Raw genomic sequence first — 22690 nt, 5'->3', positions numbered from 1 at the left:
CCTCTCTCCAATTAAACTTAATTACATACCCTCACCTTTTTCTGATCTCACCTTAAGAAAAATTGCCTAAGAGTCCGTGTCCATGGATTAGTTGCAAGTAATTTGACACGGAGGAAGTATAAAACTTCTTATGGTAGGATCTTAAAACGATTTTAAGATCCTACATATTCACGTTCCTTTCTTATTATGAAATATTATATTCATAAATTACTTTAATCTTAAAGTATTAAACTACGTACTAACTCCATTTGCAAACAAAAAAACGTCATCATTAATGTGTGTAAATTTCTAACACGAGTCTTTTACCATATTGTAGCATAATTATCATTATATTATTATTTTTACCCAAACTTGTAGGATCTTATGATTCTACGATTTGATCTTACCGATTCGATCCTTTCAAATACTGCGATCAGTTCCCACCACTCCACCAGGACCATCTATGACCCATTCCTCGTTTCTCGAAACTACTCATGAGTTATGACCATCACCATCCTATTAAGTATTAAATACTGCGATCAGTTCCTATCAGGTCCATCCATGACAGCATGATCAATTCCTCATATTTCAAGACTAGTACTAACTACTACGATAAGTTCCCATCAGATCCATCCATAAAGACCATGACAGCATGACCAATTCTTCATATCTCAAGAGTCAAGACTACCAATGAGTCATGACTCATGACCATCACCTTTTACCATTTCAATATTCCAATTCCAAACTTGAATTTGACTCGATCCAAATGACCAATCTTCAGAGTCATGTTCACCCCACCCCATGCTCTTCGTTAATTGACAAAACAAGAGTCATCTTGGTACTATATAGATACCCAATTCTATCCACTCTTTCCTCCTCCTCTGCACTTTCCCCCCCATTTCAGCTTCTTCTTAACTTCATACAGAGAAAATTACCAACATTTATGCGTATATAATATATAGTATAAACTAAGATAAAGTATAGTCAATATTACTCAATAGTGTGGCTAAAAATCATCTAGAAATTTGTAGTATATAGTATTATATATTTCATTCTTACCTTGGAAAAAGACAACCTACCCAACCAAATAATTTCCCCATCTCAAAGCATGGGCTTCCATTTATGATCATCAGCTGACATCAATGAAATTTCAATTTCAATTTCAATTTCAATTTTCCCCATTTTATTATTGTTTAATTTATTAAAATAGTGGGTATATTTGTTATTATCTAAATTTTTTGGGTACCCCAAGAAAATAGGGAAAGAGTACATACATATATGATATATGGCATCAGCAGTAGCAGCATCTGTTGGTCTGTTATACTCACGTTGTAATTATTACCCTTCTTCTCCTATTTTCTCTCTTAAGTTTTCTGGAGGACCCTCTTCATCTTCTTCATCGTCATTGTCGTCTTCTTCATCATCGTCACATTTTTGTTCATCCTTTAGTTCATGTAAATTTTCAGGTAATTTTTTTTGCAGATTTGGTTTTTGTTCATGTTTGTTTGGGTGGTTAGAGAGCGACTAAACGTAATGATGTAGACGGGTTTTGATCCCAAGACTTAGGTGTTAGTGTGTTACCCTGGCTAAGACTTTACCAACTACGCTAGATGATGATATTTCTGTGTTGGTTGTTTATTGTCGTATTGGAATTTTAGTTGGGTATATGTTATTATATTATTAGGTTAGTTTTTTTATTTTTTTTATTTTGGGTTTTGGGTAGTGATAAAATTGTGTGTGGAAACATTAAGGGGGAATGTTTCTGATTTCATGTTTCTGTTGAATACTTAGTATGAGATTGAATTTTGTAAATTTTGGAATTTGGTTGTTTTCTTTGGAAGAAATGCTCTTGATGGTCCTGTTATCTCAAAACTTTAGCTAGTGATGAGGAAAGGATGAGGGTATTGTGGTGTAAGTGTATGTACTTTCGCAAGGTATCGTAAATGGAGTATATTGGTTTGATGGTGTGATTGGCATAAATAAGGTATGTAGAAATTGGTGCTTGGATCAATGGATGTATTGCAAGTCAATTTTTTTGTTGGTTAGAGAAAGGAAGGGATCAATAGTTTAAGTGGGATATAGAGCACTTCTGCTAGAGACCATGATTTAACTTAACGATCGACATTTGGCAAGATGAAGCTATATCATCTTGAAAGGTGCTGCTTTGCAGTTAGTGAGCGCTTCTGGTGGTTTTGGTGGGATATTTTGATGCTGGATAGACATGGAATACTTGAAGGAGGTTTGTATGAAGTATATTTTATTGACAATTATGGAATGAGGACTGAAGTCTTGTGTAGTTGCTCTATGAGCTTTGGGTATCCTACCTTAGGGGATGGTGTTATATATTACTATACAAAGAAAGGTTTCAGTGGTGGAAACTATATGTATGAGATTCTTATGTGAGTGTTACTGTATATGGTATACTCTCTAAAAAGCTCTCATTTCTTGGTAGCAATTGTGCAATAGAGGGTTAATCAATGTTTTCTGCACTGGAGATTTATGCTTGTAGAGAAATTACATATGCGAGGTGGCTGTGAAGTAGTGTGAATCTTTTGTGCACCTTTAGCATATAAGGTTTGCCAAAGATTCAGCTGCTTGATCCTCATTGAACTCCTTGTTTTGTACGAGATGTGTTCTCTTATTTTGGGCTGAGTTTAAGGGGTGATATTGATGTCTATACTCTACAGTGGTAAATTTAGAACTTGGAAACCTTACTGGGTCAGAGTTGCTTGGAGGACCAGAGTTTGGTGCTGTCTTCTTGATGTGTAAATAGTGAATTCTACATTGGCAGATTGTGGAGGGGGAGGGGGGGGGGGGGGGGCTGATGTCAAATCGCAAATGGGATCTTTGCTAGTCAGAGTTGTGTTTAATTTGAAGATTATTCAATTCTCTAGTTTCCTACCCTTGTATTGGCTTATGAAATATGCAGTATGATAGTCAAAGGCTACTATGTTTGCAAAGTACCAACGAAAGATTTGGGAGTGATGCACCTGATTTGCAGAGTAATAAGGAAAAGATGCTGGTTGACATTTATTGTAGGACTGTTAGTACTCTTCACGTCAAGCACAGAGAACATGGTTTTTGAGCTAGTTATGTCCTTGTTTGCAGGTTGTTTCTGGGGTTTTTTTATGTTCCGTAGTCTCTCTTTTGTTTTCTTAAAGCAAATAACCAATAAAGCCCATGTTAATGGGTGCTGCAACACATTTGGAGTGCATTGCCTTGATATTCAATTGTAAGAACAACAATTTCGTAAACTGTTGAAGGATCAAATTTATATGCTATGGTTCATATCTAAATGCTGGAAACTGGAATTGCTTAATTGTGCTGATAATGAAGTAACAATTACATGAACTAATCATCTTCCACTCCTTCGCCTATCAAAGCTTTGGCTTATTGATCATTGCTAATGTCTCAAGGACTGAATAATAGCTGGCATAATCAAAGTTGCAAGTCTCATGCAATGAGTACAACAGCTGGAAATTCTGTGTCTTCTACAATAATTGCAAATGGAGAACGTGGGCCCGACCATCTTCTTGTGCTTGTCCATGGCATCCTGGCAAGGTATATTTAAAAATTTTCTACAATTTTTAGGAGGTCAAGACTTAGATAGGCAGGAGCATGAACTTGAATCATGGAAGCGGAAGGACTATATATAGAGTAATACTTTCTTGTATATCACACCTCCTTTGATCTATTCTATTCAAGTTTGTATTAACAGCAAGTCAGCAACATGGCTAGTTGGCCACATCTCTTCTTATTTCACGAGTTTCATCCCTGTACGGTCTTTTATGATACGTTTAATCAAGAATAAAATATATTATATTATAGCCCCGTGTGATGAACATGTTCATTTTGGTATATTTATCCATAAAAGAAATAAAAGTATGAATTCCAATTTGCAAATTGTTTGTGTAAGTATTTTCCTGTGTAATTATTATCCGATGATCTGATAGAACTTAACTAATACTTTAACAATATTGAAATTCTGTAGTCTAATTCTTATCAAATGCGGTGATACTTTTCTTCTTTTGTCTTGAGTGTCTTTTATTTGCTGCTTGTCGCTAGCCATTTTTGTGAAGTTGGATGCCACCTCTGCTTCATGTCATATTGGATCTTCTTGTCTTCAACTAAATTGTTTTTGTTGGCTACTGTATATTAACCGTTTCTAATTTGAATACAAAATGGAACTCATATCTAGAACTTTGTCGACACCATTAAGCTGTCTTGGCTGTACAGTGATGACAGCTTCATTGATTAACTAAATCTTTGGTAGAGTTTTGAATTTCATTCTCACACGTGAAACTGGTTGTTCCTTGTTATCCTTCACTCTCTTTTTCACTTGCTCTGTGTTAGCCTCCTCATCAATGAGTGTAGATTGTTAGAAATGGCTTTTGCTCCAGTCAATCTCTACCTCATTTTTCAGTAGTAATTTCATTTAATTACAGATTGGTATGCAAAGGGCAAATGAACTTAACCTTTGTATATATACAAGTATATCTTTGATCTGTGGTCTCAGCTATTCTTGTTCAGTTTCTTTTAAAGTATGTGACCACTTACTTTTTCAAAATTCCCAATAGTGTCATAATTTGCTTTGGATGCTAGTTCTCGTGTTTTTACAGAACATATATTTTGTACATATTTCTTACTTTCATGAGGCACGAGATATATGCAGGCTTGAATCCACTTGTAATGTGTGACAGACAAAGCGAAACTCATGCTTATATAGATAGTTTTGATTTTATACTGTTCTGTCTCGAAGGAATTAAGATTGTACATCTGTTCCTTTAGCTTCTCATGAAGAATAAGATGTGTCTTTAGTTTTAACTGTGGGAATCACTGCTTGTATATACAGTGCATGCTAGAACTTATCGAAGCTACTAATTAAACTTTGACATTTCACTTTTGTTCTTAGAACAGCCCAAGTGATTGGACATACTTTGAAGCGGAACTGAAAAAGCGTTTGGGAAGAAACTTCTTGATTTATGGTGCGTTTTATCTACTTCTTTCACCTAGTAGCACTTTTCAATTTTGTTTTGATCTACTTTCTTGTTGTGTGTAAAGATCTTTTCAGACCTCTAGTGAGCTTCATATTGTAGCATCAAGGTGTTTGTATTGAAACACTCCCTCCGTCCTCTATTAGTTTACCCCTAATCCTTTTAAGGGTGTCCCTTATTAGTTTACCCCTTTCTTTTTTTTTGCTATTTTTGGAATGAGACCACAAACTTTAGACAGGATCATGAAACTTTTGATTTGATATGCATTGCTTGACTATATAATTTCTGTGTTGGGATTTAAAATGTTTCAAGTCTAAAAGCATCTAGTAAGATGCAAATATGCATTGAACAGTTCTAAATCGAATGTGGTTTGCCACTTCAGTTTGTCACTGGGAATTAAATTGGCTTATGCTGGATAAAGCATGCTGGTTTTTCTCTTTGCTTTTTGTTTTGTCAGAAAACAATGTAATACTCTAGTTGCATGAGTGCTATCACCCTTCCTTTCATTGTTAAATCTTTACTTGCTTCTATGGAACTATATCCAATCATTATTGTTGCTCAAAGAGTACTGATTCTTTGTAGACTGTATCCTGATTATTAATTGTCAGTTTCTTAGTTAGGATGCTTACAGTGCTCTTTTTTTTTTTTTAATGTCTTCAGCAAGCTCATCTAATTCCTACACTAAAACGTTTGGTGGCATTGATGGGGCTGGGAAACGTTTGGCTGAGGAGGTAAGCTTTGAATACTTTTCTGGCTATGTTTGTTGCCTTTTCTGCATATTTTCCATAAAACTAATATATTATGCTTATCAGGTCAGACAAATTGTTCAAAGGACAGAGAGTCTTAAGAAAATTTCTTTTTTGGCTCATTCTCTTGGTGGCTTGTTCGCTCGATATGCTGTTGCTGTCCTCTACACACCTAATAACTTAGGTGATGGAGATATTGATGACACTTTAGGCCGCTCAATGAAGCATGGTGTAATTGCTGGACTGGAACCTATAAACTTCATTACTTTAGCTAGTCCGCATCTTGGGGTTAGAGGGAGGAAACAGGTCAGTAATCATTTTGAAAGCTTACAGTTCCTGGCGGTTTCATAGTTCGTATTTGCTGAGTCTGACTGAAGTTGTATGGGATATTAAGCGAGACAGTGACTTTGTGTTGATGGTAACTGCTTGCTAGCCTAGCATTTGACACCATAGAACCTCTTTGTTTTGTAGGCAAAACTTGTGGCAATTATGGCATTAGGGAAACTATTTATGCTATAGAACATTACTTGCTTTCGTCAGTAGATATTGGACAAGAAAGCTAATGTTGACAGCTCAAAGAGCCTTAGATATGCTACTGTACTGTCCCCTAATGAGTGCCTCTCAGGAGGCTCCTTCCTGTGGTGGACTATTTATTGAGGAGTGGGGGAGAAAAGTATAGATTTTTTTCCCTGCAGTGGCAGAGATGTAGTTTTCCATCCTTGGACAGAAAGACATTGATGACTTGGGTACATCTCCAATAAAATGAGATATATGATTCTTGATTGAGTTATTTTTATCTTGTGCATAGGAGTGTGTAGCAGTAAATATGTTTAGTTGTGAAATTTTTAAGTTCTCTTGAAATGCTGTGGCTAGACGACAGTTCCTATAATTAATCTGCCTCAGTGGACTGATTGATACCGAACATTTGAGTATGGTTCTTCTAATCTAGAAGAGTTCTATGGAGGTGCTTGTGGACAGTTAAAGCTACCACCTTTCTCAGATATCACCTCTCTCACTGAAGCATAAAGTTGTCTTGAATTCACATATGTAGTGTCTCAGATATGTGAAAGAGAAAGAACATGCTAAAAAAGAAACATTCTATGGTAGTATGCAACACTGCAACTTCAGGAATGATTACAAATGTTATCATTAGAGAGGAAAGTTTCTCCAATTATCTTTAAGAAGGCCGGAAATGTTAATTTTGAGGATAAGATAAGAGTGACCTGGTTATGGACTTATGGTGATCACTTGTTATAGATCAACAAAACAGTAGGGTGGTCCAAGTTTATACAAGAAGGAAGAGGAAGGAACACCTTTTGAACAAGTGAAAGTCAGTTTTCTTTTTTTAGCATTGCACAATGTCCAAGCCACGGTCAGAGGGAAAAGGAGAGACAAGATTAGTCCTTTCACTAAATTAGCAAGTGGTGTTTTTGTTAGTTGTTGGGAATTACTTAGAATAGCTTTTGGTAGTCTTTTAATCTAAGGAGCTTTGTAAGGGAAGGGTATTCAGAAATATTGAGAGAGTATTTTGGAGAGTTATGGCCTTAAGTCATACTGAGAGATTATGGCCTAAAGCCATTAGTTATCCTTGTAAGCTTTTGTTCATTGATTTCAGTATTAAACTTTCAACAGCCATTTATTGCTCTTCAATCAATCCCTGCATTTATTACAATTACTTGCATTAATTACCCGAAAGCCCTAAGTTCGACCCAAATCGGCCACGGTCTATCACATCACTGCTTTGAAATTAAATGAAGCTGATAACTTATTTCTATAAGATGCTGTTGGGCTCAAGGATTCAGTTTATTTGGTGGCTAGCGGATAATTTAGTATTCTATAGTTAGGGCTATCGGTGACTGATATATGTTACAGGGGTATTTGTTTTTTATTGGGTTAGAGTTGAAAAAAAAACTAAGTTCGGTAAATCCAAAGGAAAGTGTTTGGAGGAATTTTTGGGACAGAGGAAATATATGTCAACAACATAGCAGTGTACATGTGAAAATAAATTGTTATCCTTTGATATATATTTTTCTCTTCTAATTAAGACAAAATACTAGAAACACTGACTTGTTCAGATTTTCATATTTTGAAGTCTAGGTGTATAACTTTGATGGATATGCTGAGATCGACTTGTTGCCTTTAATACCTATTGTTCTTCACTTCTTCTTATGTTATCGTGTCAGCTTTGTTATAGATTCAGGGAAATTTAACTTGAGATTTAAAAATTTCTCTTGAATAAACTTGTGAGGTTTCTTAATTTCCAATCTGTACTTAACATGCCAGTTTTGGTGTTAATGGCTGGTTTAATTTGTGTGTTTACCTGTGAGTGTGTATAATGGTGTGCAGAATAGACTAAAAATTTTAATGCTTTAAATGGTTACAATATTAGATCTATTAAACTGGTTATATGCATTCTGTTTATACTCATATATGTCCTTGGGAGCTGAAATTGTGGTTTCGGATTTTCTTTCAGCTACCACTGCTCTGGGGACTTCCTTTCTTGGAGAAGCTTGCGCCTCCCTTAGCTTCTGTTTTTGTCGGTCGAACTGGTAGTCAGCTCTTCCTTACTGATGGAAAACCAAATAGACCCCCACTTCTTCTAAAGATGGCAACAGATTGTGAAGATGGTAAATTTATGTAAGTTATATTGTGGAAGTGTTGCATGCAACTATTTTGATGGTACGGTGCGGTTGTGCCATACTTCATATGCTCAAAAAATATAAAGCGCGGCTGAAATATAATATAACCACTGAGTTATAAGTAAAGATAACCACTGAGTTACATTTGTGTTAAGATAGAGAGAACAAATTATGGCCAAAGTTGTCAAGGTTTGACCACCAAAGCAACTAATGTGGGCTATTGCTTTGTAATCGTAGTACCTTTACATGTAAAAGTTTTATTCAGGTACAATGCAATATTGTTTTTGTTTTATAATATATAACATCTTCTAAAAGGAAAATTTCTTTTTATTGATTAAAATGATTTTTTCATAAGAGTCAATTTCCTTCTTTCATACACATAGAGTAGTTTAATGAAGTAATATGATAATTTCGAAGGGTTTAAATATTTCAAATTTTTTTAATTAATCCTTGGAGACAATTTTGGCTACTTTATGGGAAAATGGGAGATCAAAAACATTTAGAACAAAATTATTATAAGAAGCCAAAGAATAATTAATACTCAATATATAGCAAACTACAAAATGTATGGTTGATTGAATTAACTTGCTTTTTGTTTGTTATAAACTGTAAGTACCTATTTATTGTTGTCTTTTGAATTAAGTATCTATTAGAATTTAGAACACCCTCTGTTATTTAAGGGCTGACTTTCCTTACCCCACCTAGGTCAAATCCTTTTTAGGAGCAGTGGGGCAATAATGGTTGTGATCAATGTTATCAGGATCGGGATCCTACTTTGGATCGTAGGGGCTGGTAGAATCGAATCGGTGGGATCGGATCGTAGGATCGTAAGATCCTACAATTCGGTGAAATATGGCTAAAATATGGTGAGAACCTCATGTTAAAAATTTACACATATTAATAATGATTTTCTTAGTTAGCAAATGATGATAGTTTTTCAATACAATAAGATTAAAGTAACATGCGATCAAAATCTAATAGGAGAAATATAATATGTGAAATTACTTTATGATTTTTTATGGTAGGATCGGATCGTAGAGTCGTAGGATCGTAAAATCGTGTTAAGATCCTACATGTGATTTTTTGTAGTTGAGCAGGATCGAAAGATCCTACAAAATTAAGATCCTACGTAGGATCGGGATCGGTGAGGTCCTCCAGGATCGTAAAATCGTAGAATCGTAAGATTCGGATCGGGATTTTAACAACAATGGTTGTGATACACCTGTGCTCAAATATGTTTGTTGTTTATTGGGAATGCAGCATTCATAATCTCAAGTTTTTTAGACATTAGATTGAATAATTGTTAGAAAAACAATCATCTTATACCACATTATTCAAAAAATTTAACTGTGAAGGTACCCAATCTGTTTTAGGAAAATTTGACAAGAATAATCCCAAGTCTGGCCCAGAAAACAACAATGATCCCAAGTTTGATAAACTCTCAAATTAATCCCAAGTTTGCTATGTTGTTACATGGGTGAACTAATGATTTGACGGAGTCATTTTTTCATTAGTTTTGCATCACATATGAACCTACGAAAAATCCCTTCTTCAAGGGGAACAGAGGTAGGGAAGAAAGACATTATTTTAAGATTTTAAGTGATGGAGAAGTGATGAGAAGTTCTTGTGTATGACACCATATCGAACTTGAGATTATTTTGTGAAATTCTCAAACTTAGGATTATCTTTTTCTTTATGACCCAATCTAAGGATTGTAGCTGTCAAATTTTCCTAATATCTATAATCTGCTTAACCTTTTGTTCCTAAATACTTTTTTTTTTACATTGGATATTTCCTCTTATCCATTATCTTATTGACATTATGAAATCTGTCCTGCAGATCTGCCCTTGGCGCATTTAAATGCCGCATAATATATGCGAATGTATCTTTTGATCGTATCCTGTTGCAAACTATTTATAAAATTAATCAAACTCTGTTTTCTCTCTTCCTTTGATGAGGCAATCTCCTTAACGTTTTCTAGATATGGTTGGCTGGCGCACATCTTCAATCAGGAGAGAAGATGAACTTCCCAAGGTACTCTAATATGTTTGTTTATTAAGTTCTGTCATATTTAGAACTGATATATTTATATCGTGCTCAGCTGAAAAGTACGAAGTTCTATTATATGCCGTACTTAGCTTAGAGTGTGAAATTTTTTGGTTGATTTATTTGAAGAGCTTATAGTTAAGAGTCTTTCTCTTTGCCTCACTAATATCTGCAACTTATGGTCTTCTCTGCCCACATCACAGACAATAATTCAGTGACTTCGTTCTCTGTTTGCATTCTCTTGGGTTCCAGGGCTCAATGTTTGTATTGATATTGGGGAATGTGGACAATTTTGTAACTGGAGGCTGAACTACTGATTAAACCTCACCGGGATATTCACTAACTGTTTAATTCTATATAACCAAAGTACAGATTGTCATAAATAATTACTTCATATTATTTCAGGATCTATTGAATCCTACTTTATCAGGCTCTTTAATTTTTAGAAGTCAACCGAATTTCGTTTTTGCAGACAATTTGTAGATGTGCTACTTATATTTGTAAACCATAATCAATCATCATTTGGCAGACTCCTCTCAGACGATTCAGAGTGGGCTTTTCGCTGCTTTTAGCTATAAAGTTTGAAGTTGGGAAGACCATCCTTCTGGAGGAAAAATTGCCTTGTAGTTTGCATTTTGCATTTGCTTAACTTAAATATCCAGTAATGCTACTGACAGCGTATTTAATTATGTAATTTGCGAGAAATGAGTTTATCCCACTACGTCTGGACATGAGATGCATGCATTGAGCATATCCTTTAACATATCAGAAAGCCTGCCATTTCAACATCTATCTGCTTGCTGAATGTTAAATTCATCTTGATTCGCTCTTTCCAACCTCAGTTTACTGTTATTTCTTTGCCAGCCTCCTCAACGATCTTTGGACGGTTACAAGCATGTTGTAGATGTTGAGTATTGTCCGCCAGTTTCATCTGAGGGTGCTCATTTTGCTCCAGAAGTTGCCAAAGCAAAGGAGGCTGCACAGACTGAACCTAGCACTCAAAATACAGTTGAATATCATGAACTTGCCGAAGGTAAATCCTTTTATCTATTGGTGAAAATTTTACTTTGGGTATGTTGTCATAGATTTACTCTTTAATTACTGTCTGTATACATTATGTAAGAGTAGTCTGTTTTCATCTACAGAGGAAATGATGCAGGGCTTACAGCGGTTGGGATGGAAGAAAGTTGATGTTAGCTTTCATTCTGCAGTGTGGCCCTTCTTTGCACATAACAATATACATGTACTAGCATCAACTACAATTTAATAACACTATGTTTGGTGGACCATTTCCTTTTCCTATTATGTCATAGTTTGCTAATTGTTCTGTATAGGTGAAAAATGAATGGTTTCACAATGCTGGTGCCGGGGTTGTAAAACATGTTGCAGACAGCCTGAAGCAGCAAGAATCTTCATGTCTTGTTGCCAGCTTATAGCAATGAGAACGGTAAGTTCCCTTTACGCTGAGATCTTTGAGATCAATGTACAAAGTTGGTCTTTTTTTTTTTTGCTTGGCGGGTTACTTGGTAGATTCAGGGCTTGCTTCGCTTGGGGTAATGTATTGAGGGGGTATTAGTAGAAATATTGGAGAGTTGGAAGGTGAATGAAGGTGGTGGTAGAGAAGAATAGGTGAAAAAGTAATGTTTACCTCCAAGATGACGGTAATAGTTCCCCTTCCATTACCGTAAAATTATCTTCATATTCTTCATTTAATCTCCGTTACTCTCTTAATGCATTATCCTCAATCTAATCATCCTCTTAAAGTGTTCAATTGGGAGGAAATCGTTCCTAAAAAAGAACGGTATCTCATTTTTCTTTGTTTGGTTTGTAAAGGGAGATATTAGTTTTCCCAAGGTTGGAAAATAAATCTGCTTAATTCGGAAAACATTTTCCTTTCCAGACGAAGGAAGTCACATTTTCCTCCATGTCTCATCTTTTTCTTTCTCTTATCCCATCCATTACCCCCCCCCCCCAATTTACATCCTTCCTTTTGTGTATAAACTTTTCTTGCGAGAAGCCAAAGTACCGAATTGAGGAAAACTATTTCAAAATTTGCGTCCTTCCTTGGAGTTTTTTTTTTATTGTTATACAAAATTATCTTCGATTAAAAATATTTTCCGTCCACGTAATTACCATTACCACATAATTTTCTATGAGCTCAAATTAAGGAGTACCATGCTATGAGCTAACTACATAATTTTCTCTCTTGCAGGCAGTAAATTTAGGATGGTGGTCAGACTATGTGCTGAAATAATACTCAACAGATTTTGAGCTGGAAATTGAAGGATGAGTTGATGCAAGTAGTAAAGTGAGGAGATTATTGAAAATCAAAATGTACACTGTAAGGTGATTGTTGATTTCCTAATGTAAATTACTTTGGGGTAAATCATGATAAGATTCATTGGCTATTTATTCATTCCCTCTTTAGACATGATTATTTTTGCACATGTTCCTTTGAGGTTGAGGTTGAGGTTGAGCTTCCCGACTCTTATTTGACCTAAACGGAGGAAGTATTTTTTAAAGTGAAGAGAATGTACTATAAATATATTAAAACATTTAAAAAATAAAAGAACAACTATGCAAACACAACAAGAGCAATAAGGTGGTTTTCTTTCTAGATAAGTAGAGAGACAAATAATATACGCTATATATATATATAGGATTCACTTTTTCAACATTAGTAGATAAAATGAGACAAATCCTTCGTTTTTCTTATTTAATTCACATTTCTAATGGCACGGCATGAACAACTTTTTACACCCTTTGATATATTTGTCACACATTAAGGTTTCATTTGATAGTAAGTAAAACATTTTCAGTGTAAAATAATTTTCAAGGAAAACAATTCATAACAGAAAACATAATTTTAAAATTAGTTGTCGATTGTTTGGTTTCATGTAAGAAAAATAATAAAATTAAAGGAAAATGAAAAAGGAAAGTAAGAAGGTAGTGAGAGGAGTGTATAAAAGAGATAAGGATAACAATTTTCCTTTCATTTTGAAGGAAAATTGGTTTTTTATTATTGGGAGAGTAATTTTACTCCAAGGGAAAATGACTTTACGCTAATTTACCAACAAAACAATGTAAAACTGAAAATAGAGAAAAACAGTTTTCCACGAAACGTTTTACGCCCTACTAAACGAAGCCTTATACTTACACACACTACATAATAGAACATCCACTAGTATTATCATCATTAAACATCATGAATCCATCATCATCATTGGCCAAGGGATAAGGATCATAAGTATGTTCATGGACGATTTTACCCCTTCTGCGATGTGAAGAAGGGTTAGCCGAGCATTCGAATGTCTTATGTTGTTCATAAAAATGATTGAAATCATGAAATTGAGGATTATAACATATGGTCCATGGCTCAACTCTTAGCCCTGTTTTCATGATGGCTTTTAATATTTTCTTTTGTCCAGCCCATCCTGTCACTGTTACTTTTTGCATATGTAGGTCCACCTCAACACTGTTGACTCCTGAAAATTTCCAATGTATCAAAACAATTATTTTCTTCCGTTTCAAATTAAATGTGACATTTTAATATTTTACGCTATGTATAAATTTCATTTTGACTGTCGTTTGTAATTTATACGTGAATAAAATATAATCATGTGAGAATTTGTTAGATTAGTCTTAATATTTATTTTTTTAATATGTACCTCTTGTAATATCTACAAATGCAAAATTAAAGATATATGTGCTCAAAATTTTTGTATTAGCATAATAACATTCGTGAAAAGTGAGAGTGTAACATGTTAAAAAAAAGGGAAGAAGTACTGAAGTAGTACAAATTTACTTCCTCTAGTTTTTTAAATACAACATTTTCATTTTTTAAAAGTTTTACATTAATTGAAAAGTTTTCAAATTGGTAGTTTCTTCTACCTATCTCAATTTTATCAAGTTTTACATTAAAAATACAACGTTTAGGGGGGTGAATTATTTAACTTTAATTTAGGTCAGGTATCAACATGAAACTTTCTCTACGAATAAATTATATATAAATTCATTCATATTGTTGTCATTTATTGCATAGACTAACTTCTTATTAGAGCTTGGATAAAAATTAGAAATAATCCCTGCACATAGGAATAATAAACATATAATAATATCAAATTAGTATTTTGACTCGTGCGATGCCTAGGGTAGTAGGGTTAGTTATAACTAGCCTCTATATACACGCAACGCGTGTTTCACATATCAAACGACGAACCATATACAAATCGTGATTAAGGGTAGAATTAATAAGCTCAAAATAAAAAATGTAGAACTTAGATGATTTCTAAAATTACATATTAAATATCTACTCTTGAACAATATCTATACAAATATATTAAAAGGTGTGTGTGACAATGTATACACGCCGTGACCTCTTGCTATTATAACATGACACAATTACCATCTCAACCAACTTTTTAATCATGCTTTAAGTGTTCACAATAAAAATCTAATTTAAATTACCATCTAGGAAAAGACATAATACAATAAGAAGCCACCAGAGAATCAACCCTCATGGTAAAAATAAACCCGGAGGCCATCGCTTTGCATTATGAAAAAAGAAAACCGCACTTAACAGAACTACAAAAGTGGACGTAAGGATATATACATCAATAAACATTAAAAAAAAAATCTAAAAATCTATTTACCATGGAAACACTAATGAAGATCATGTTTCTCATTTTCGAAACTCGAGAGGACAAAATTTCTTTGAAAGAGTAGCGAGTTTCCTGCCTCAATGATCTTCAGTCACAAAATGATATTTTCCCAACTAAAAATCTCTTAGCTAGCTAATTCTATAGTATATGCCCTATTATATACATCTTTTGTCGGTAATAAAAAACTACAACAGATTTTTATACAACAACAATTTATTTAATCATAAATTTTAAGTTTCACGAGAAATGAACAAATGCGACATGGGAGTTCATTGGAAAGAAGTCGTGCGGCTTGGAACGAATATGTGGATGCCTTTATGTTCATTTCGAGACAATTTTGGATTTCACGAGAAATGAACAAATGGGGTGTTTAGAAGCTTTTCGAGGCAACACAAATGGTGCCAAGCACCCGTGCAACGTTACAAGTCACGTCATTTATCCTAGGAAAGTTTCAGGAGAAAATATGACCAATCCAGGAGAAGTCCAAAAATGTCCCAAAAAAAGCAAAAATTGAAGGTTATAATACACGCTTTGGGACTTTCCCGGGTCCGAGCTCCGAACGCCAAAGGATGCCTCCTAGGGACATGTGAGTTCATTTGAAAGCAGTCATGTGCCGTAGAACGAATATATGGATGTCTTTATGTTCGTTTCGAGGTAATCTTGGGGTTCACGAGAAATGAACAAATGAGGTGTTCAGAGACTTTTCGAGGCAAAACAAATAGTGCCAAGCACCACGCAACGTTACAAGTCACATCGGCTTTCCTAGGAAAGTTTTGGGATAAAATATGACCAGGCGCGGAGAAATCCAAAAATTTCCCAAAAACAACCAAAATTAAAGGTTATAATACACGCTTTCGAACTTTCTTGGGGTCCGAGCACCGAAAGCCACATGATGCCTCCTAGGGACATGAGAGGTCATTGGAAAGGAGTCATGTGGCTTGGAACGAATATGTGGATGCTTTTATGTTCATTTCGAGACAATTTTGGGTTTCACGAGAAATGAACAATTGGGGTGTTCAGAGGCTTTTTGAGACAACACAAATGGTGCCCAGCACCCATGCAACATCACAAGTCACATTGACTCTCCTAGGAATGTTATGGGAGAAAATTTAACCAGGCCCGGAGATGTCCAAAAATGTACCAAAAACAAACAAATTTGAAGGTTATAACACACGCTTTCGGACTTTCTCGAGGACCGAGATCCGAATGCCAGAATATGTCTCCTAGGGACATGGAAAGTCATTGGATACGAGTCATGCATGTGGCTTGGAACGAATATGTGGATGCCTTTATATTCATTTTGAGATAATTTTAGGTTTAACGAGAAATGAACAAATAGGGTGTTTAGAGGCTTTTCGAGGCAACACAAATGGTGCCAAAAACCCGCGCAATGTTACACGTCACGTCGGCTTTCCTAGAAAAGTTTCGGGAGAAAATATGACCAGGCCCGGAGAATTCCTTAAATGTCCCAAAAACAACCAAAATTGAAGGTTATAATACATGCTTTTGGACATTTCCGGAGCCCGAGCACCGAACGCCATAGGATGCCTTCTAGGGACATGTGAGTTCATTTGAAAGGAGTCATGTGGCGTATAACGAATATATGGATACCTTTACATTCGTTTCGAGGTAATTTTGGAGTTCACGAGAAATGAACAAATGGGGTTTTCAGAGGCTTTTTGAGGCAAAACAAATAGTGCCAAGCACCCACGCAACGTTATAATTCACGCCAGCTTTCCTAGGAACGTTTCACGAGAAAATATGACCAGGTCCGGAGAAGTCCAAAAATGTCCCAAAAACAGCCAAAATTGAAGGTTATAATACACGCTTTCGGACTTTTCCGGGGTCTGAGCTCTGAATGCCACGGGATACTTTCTAGGTTCATGGGAGGTCATTGGAAATGAGTCGTGTGGCTTGGAACGAATATATGGATGCCTTTATGTTCAATTCGAGACAATTTTGGGTTTCATGAGAAATGAACAAATGGGTGTTTAGAGGCTTTTTGAGGCAACACAAATGGTGACAGGCACCCGTGCAACGTTCCAAGTTACGTCATTTTTCCTAGGAAAGTTTCAGGAGAAAATATGATCAGTCCCGAAAAAGTCCAAAAATGTTACAAAAAAAGCAAAAATTGAAGGTTATAATACACGCTTTCGACTTTTCCGGGGTCCGAGCTCCGAATGCCACGGGTGTCTCCTAGGGACTTGTGAGTTCATTTGAAAGGAGTCATGTGCCGTAGAACGAATATATGAATACCTTAACATTCGTTTCGAGGTAATTTTGGGGTTCACAAGAAATGAACAAATGGGGTGTTCAGAGACTTTTCGAGGCAACACAAATGGTGCCAATCACCCAAGCAACTTTACAAGTCACGTCGGCTTTCCTAGGAACGTTTCAGGAGAAAATATAACTAGGTCCGGAGAAGTCCTAAAAACAACCAAAATTGAAGGTTATAATACACGTTTTCGGATTTCCCGGGCTCCGAGCTCTGAATGCCACGAAATGCCTCCTAGGGACCTGGGAGGTCATTGGAAATGAGTCATGTGGCTTAGGACAAATATGTGGATGCCTTTATGTTTATTTTGAGACAATTTTGGGTTTCACAAGAAATGAACAAATGGGGTGTTTAGAGGCGTTTCGAGGCAACACAAATGGTGCCAAACACCCGCGCAACGTTACAAGTCACGTCGGCTTTCCTAGGAAATTTTCAGGAGAAAATATGATCAGACCTGGAGAAGTCCAAAAATGTCCCAAAAAAAGCAAAAAATGAAGGTTATAACACACGATTTCGGACTTTCCCAGGGTTCGAGCTCCGAATGCCACGGGATGCCTACTAGGGACATATGAGTTCATTTGAAAGGAGTCATGTGCCGTAGAACGAATATATGGATGTCTCTATGTTCATTTCGAGGTAATTTTGGGGTTCACTAGAAATGAATAAATAGGGTGTTCAGAGGCTTTTCGATGCAATACAAATGGTGCCAGTCACCCGTGCAACGTTACAAGTCATGTCGGCTTTCCAAGGAATGTTTCGGGAGAAAATATGACTAGGTCCGGAGAAATCCCAAAATGTCCCAAAAACAACCAAAATTGAAGGTTATAATACACGCTTTCGGACTTCCCAGGGGTCCGAGCTCCGAATGCCACATGATGCGTCCTAGGGACATGGGAGGTCATTTGAAAGGAGCGAGTCGTGTGGCTTGGAACGAATATGTGGATGCTTTTATGTTCATTTCGAGACAATTTTGGATTTCACGAGAAATGAACAAATGGGGTGTTCAAAGGTTTTCCGAGACAACACAAATGGTGCCAAGCACCCATATGCAATGTCACAAGTCACATTGACTCTCCTAGGAATGTTATGGGAGAAAATTTAACCAGGCCCGGAGATGTCCAAAAATGTACCAAAAACAAACAAATTTAAGGTTATAATACATGCTTTCGGACTTTCTCGGGGACCGAGATCTGAATGCCAGGAGATGTCTCCTAGGGACATGGGAGGTCATTGGAAAGGAGTCATGTGACTTGGAACGAATATATGGAAGCCTTTACGTTCATTGTGATGTAATTTTGTATTTCACGAGAAATGAATAGATAGGGTGTTCAGAGGCTTTTCGAAGCAACACAAATGGTTTAAGCACCCGCACAACGTCACAAGTCACATCGACTCTCCTAGGAATGTTTCGGGAGAAAATATGTCTAGGCTCGGAGAAATCTAAAATTATCGTCCCAAAAACAGCTAAAATTAAAGGTTATAAGTAGTAAAAACTAAAGGTGACCCAATCCGATTAAAATTTAGCCGAACTAATTATAATACTACTCTGTTCTTTTTCTATTGCAACAATTTGTTTGGAAACAATTTTTAAGGATTTGAAACAAATGAGTAGTTTAGCATAAAAGTAACTCTTTAATTAACTAGAGTAGGAGAGAAATCATCATTAGAAAATAAAAGCAATTTTATAAGACAAAGTGAGTAATTAATGATGGTTTTAATAAGATACAGTAAGGGCAATATTATCAATCAAAATTGCTTTTTATACCAAAATTGGAATTGTTGCAATAGATGTGAAGCTACCCAAAATAGTAATTATTGCAATATAAAAAAAACGGAGGTATTATATTGTAACCTCGTCTCATGTACGAATTTATAATATTTAATCTTTTGTGTATTATAGGAGTTTTAGTGCTTTACCATTTAATACTACCATACATTTTCTATTCTAAAATAAGTAAGATGTTGATGGAGACTGTGGAATTAAAGAAAGCAAAGAAATAGAAACAACAAAATTGTGAACTGTGTGCAGAAAGAGTCTGTCTTAAAAGAGACCATCTAATTTTAATTTAAAATTAGGTGTTTTTTTTGGTAAAATAAAGGGGACTTACTTGAGGGGGATATGAAAAATTACTCAAATGAGTCCTATGAGGTTTGATCCCCACACCTCTCAGGGATAACAAATAGGAAGTGATACCACTATTCCACCAACTCAACCTCAATTAGGCAACTATTCAAGTTCAATATTAAGAAGATAACATACCTCTTTTTGAACACAGTGAATATTTTAAGCTATGTCGATTAACAAAAGTAAAATTAGCTTGCAACAAGATTTGAACCCGTGACGTCTTGCTATTATAACATGACACAATTATCATCTCAACCAACTTTTAATCATGATTTAAGTGTCCATTATATTTGTATCTTTCAAATGTTGAGTTTTCCTTAATATATTTTAGTGGAAATGAAAAAAAAAATGCATATCAAGTTCGGAAACACAATACCAACCTGAGGCAACGCCCGGGCCAAATACTAGTTTCTATTGTCAATGCTAGTTGGTTGATCATTTTAACTAAACAAAATCGATTTTTGTAGTAAGACTAAGTCATAGGTTTAACGTTAGTATTGTGCCCATAATAAAACATTATTACTGTGAAACAAAACAATTACAATAATAACATCACGAGTTCACCATGATCAAAAAATAATTATTAAGTTACAAAAATATTGTTCTAAATCACTGGTTTACTAATTATTTTCAAATTTTAACTTACTTATATATTGATGAAGAATAATTGAAACAATTATGATGGTGATTTAGATAGGTTAATGGAGGTGATCAGTTAAGCATAAATTATGAGCTTGTTTGATATGAATAATTACCTAATGAAACAAATAAATAAAAAGGTGGTTGATTTAACAAAGGTAAATTTTTATCGATTGTAAGAGATCAATTATGGCAGATTTAATATTAATTCATGAAGGATAGAATTTTATTTTTATGCGGACATCACACCTTCTTTCTTGGTTTATATAATAGAGATAAACAACTATGTTATTATTCTTAAATTTCATAATTTATTTTGCCACTCTTCGTATTTTTTGTCCATTAAGAAATTGAAAATTTTACTTCATGACGTGATAAGTAAAAAAACTAAAAGGTTTAAGTTTGAAAATAATAAAAGGAATTGTGGTAAGAGAATATAACATCAATAGTCTCTTGTTAGTTATTACGTAATAAAATTGTTAGAGATGTATATACGTGTTTAAGTTATTTTAGTCAAGTATATTTATTATACGACTTTATCATATTTTATTTTAAACATTAGACATAGTGTATTGATGGTTAAGCTTTTACTTTTCATTTCAAAGATCATGTGTTCGATACCTTGCAATTACACAATATTTTTATTGAGGGGTATACATGGACATAAGGCATTTGCATTAGAAGTTTGAGGAGAGTGACACGTGGCACATAAACTTCCTTAGGTACGACTTTTAATATATTTGTATGGATGACACGTGATTTTATCATTTATAGTAGTACCATACTCCCTCCGTTTCAAAATACAAAACATTTACGCTTTACGAAAATTTACTTTGATCACAAATATCTCTCATAATATGATAAATAAAAATTATAAAAATCATACAGCTAGATTCGTCTTGAAAAATACTATAATAATATTATTTTTGAAATTTTTTATCAACATATATTATTGAGAGTAACTAATGGTCAAAGTTCGACCTTGAACATCATACGTGCCTTATATTTTGAAACAAAGGAAATACTTCGTATCAATCCTATAGTTAATCTATACTAACAAATTCTAAAGGATATGTATAAGTTAACAAAAAATATAGTATTCTACCGAATGTTAAATTTCGGATTTAGGGAGGAAGAAACTAAAAAGGAAAAGAGAGTGAAGTCAGCAATTATTGGCTTAGAGAGAGCTAAAAAGCTAGAGAGAAAGATAAATAAAAATGTGTGTATATTGTAATATAAGTTGTTAAGAGAAAACATTACATGCCTACCTATTTATAATAATTACAATAAAACTAATGCTAGAAGTACATCTAACAAACTAACAAACTAACAACAACAACTAAAGTCTAACAACCTAATAACAATAATCAAACTTTATACTTCAACGACTTATTCAAGATTTAAGGTTATCACTTTATTAGTCGTTATTGTAATACGGTTAAAAGACTAGTATTATGAATATGATGATAATACAAATAAATATAATTGAAGTAATTACCATCTAGTTTGAGGAGAGCTTTCCTCACTTTGTTCTCGCATCCTAAGCAGTCAATACCAACTCGCAACTCCACAATCTGGCGTAATATAGATAAAGAAAAGTCATATATTTTGTAAGATCAATATTAGAATTATTTTCATTTTCCAAAAAAAAAAAAAACTAATTAAAAGGCGTATAAAATTATTTTTGCGAAGTTTAATTAGCCAAATGGATTCTAAACAAGACGTTGTGTAGGTGTACTTCTAGTGAACAAAATTAAAATCCCATATCACATTCATATACAACCTGCTATTTGTACACGTCCACTTGTTTTTGAACATAAAAGGGATTGAACATACCATAGTAATAATATTAAGCAATACGACATAAATGATATATGCATATATGGACTATGGTACATAAAAAGTGAGCTAATGAATTGAATTTGAAAGAAAAAGTAGGAGAAAAATAACTTACTGAACTCATTATTATAATTTTGCGTTGTCTTAAATGCTAAAATTTCTAGTATGATTGTAAGCGGAGAAGTTATATTTGTGACTTTGTGAGTAGCACAACTGAGCACAAGCTAGGCTTATATAATAGAAGTAACAACTTTTAGGAGTTCATCAAATTACATGCATAACAATTTCATGTCATATTTCTTCCACGAAGTAAACGATGTTGACATCTATACTAAAGTAATACCAAGAAAAAATTATCTTCCATAAAGTAAAGACATATACTATATAACTCAAACTAACACTTAGATTCCCTCACTAATAACAGGATTAATATACATAATTCTGTATGTTTCTTGTCCAACTAATGAAGTCCCTTGACGTTACGGGAAATTGCATGGAAAAAGTGCTATACATAGCCTTTAAAGATGTTTAGTCATGCAAGCTACATATTCAACTTTAGAAAAAATAATCTTCCATATTTCATCATACTTTTATATTATTTATTTCTCACTTGCTTTAATTTTACTAAATTCACTGCTCCTATGTAAGCCATGCGTAAGTGTTTGCTCAGTGATCGCGTGGAGGATACATCACTATCTTTTACCAAGTCATGCAATAGTTTTAATATGCTATTCAGTTAGAAATATA

The 22690-nt window shown here is 34.6% G+C and overlaps 2 protein-coding genes across 4 annotated transcripts; one reads left to right on the top strand and one right to left on the bottom strand.

The window, feature by feature from the left end:
- Positions 1 to 845: 845 nt before the first annotated feature.
- LOC104900483 (lipid droplet phospholipase 1) lies at positions 846 to 12820 on the top strand. 3 transcript variants are annotated; one of them, XM_010687898.4, is made up of 12 exons: positions 847 to 1445; positions 3396 to 3540; positions 4897 to 4964; positions 5634 to 5704; positions 5786 to 6025; positions 8193 to 8356; positions 10198 to 10253; positions 10340 to 10392; positions 11269 to 11437; positions 11550 to 11647; positions 11739 to 11851; positions 12617 to 12820. In XM_010687898.4, exons 1-11 carry the CDS (start codon positions 1265 to 1267, stop codon positions 11838 to 11840), a joined length of 1347 nt encoding a protein of 448 aa, XP_010686200.1. In that variant the 5' UTR covers positions 847 to 1264; the 3' UTR covers positions 11841 to 11851; positions 12617 to 12820. The 3 variants fall into 3 exon arrangements, with proteins under 3 accessions (XP_048490300.1, XP_010686200.1, XP_010686201.1); XM_010687899.4 differs by lacking the exon at positions 847 to 1445 and adding an exon at positions 2810 to 3211; XM_048634343.2 differs by lacking the exon at positions 10198 to 10253 and having other exon boundaries at positions 846 to 1445; positions 8193 to 8346.
- Positions 12821 to 13421: 601 nt separating this feature from the next.
- On the bottom strand, positions 13422 to 22133 carry LOC104900482 (heavy metal-associated isoprenylated plant protein 45). Its single transcript, XM_010687897.3, has 3 exons — positions 22059 to 22133; positions 21603 to 21678; positions 13422 to 13889 (listed from the first exon to the last, which is right to left on the bottom strand). The coding sequence occupies exons 1-3, from the start codon at positions 22065 to 22067 to the stop codon at positions 13567 to 13569; spliced, it is 408 nt and encodes a 135-aa protein (XP_010686199.1). The 5' UTR covers positions 22068 to 22133; the 3' UTR covers positions 13422 to 13566.
- Positions 22134 to 22690: the final 557 nt, after the last annotated feature.

This window comes from Beta vulgaris, chromosome 8 (assembly GCF_026745355.1).
Source record: "Beta vulgaris subsp. vulgaris cultivar EL10 chromosome 8, EL10.2, whole genome shotgun sequence".
Classification (NCBI taxonomy): domain Eukaryota; kingdom Viridiplantae; phylum Streptophyta; class Magnoliopsida; order Caryophyllales; family Amaranthaceae; genus Beta; species Beta vulgaris.
This window is presented reverse-complemented; position numbering and strand designations above follow the sequence as displayed.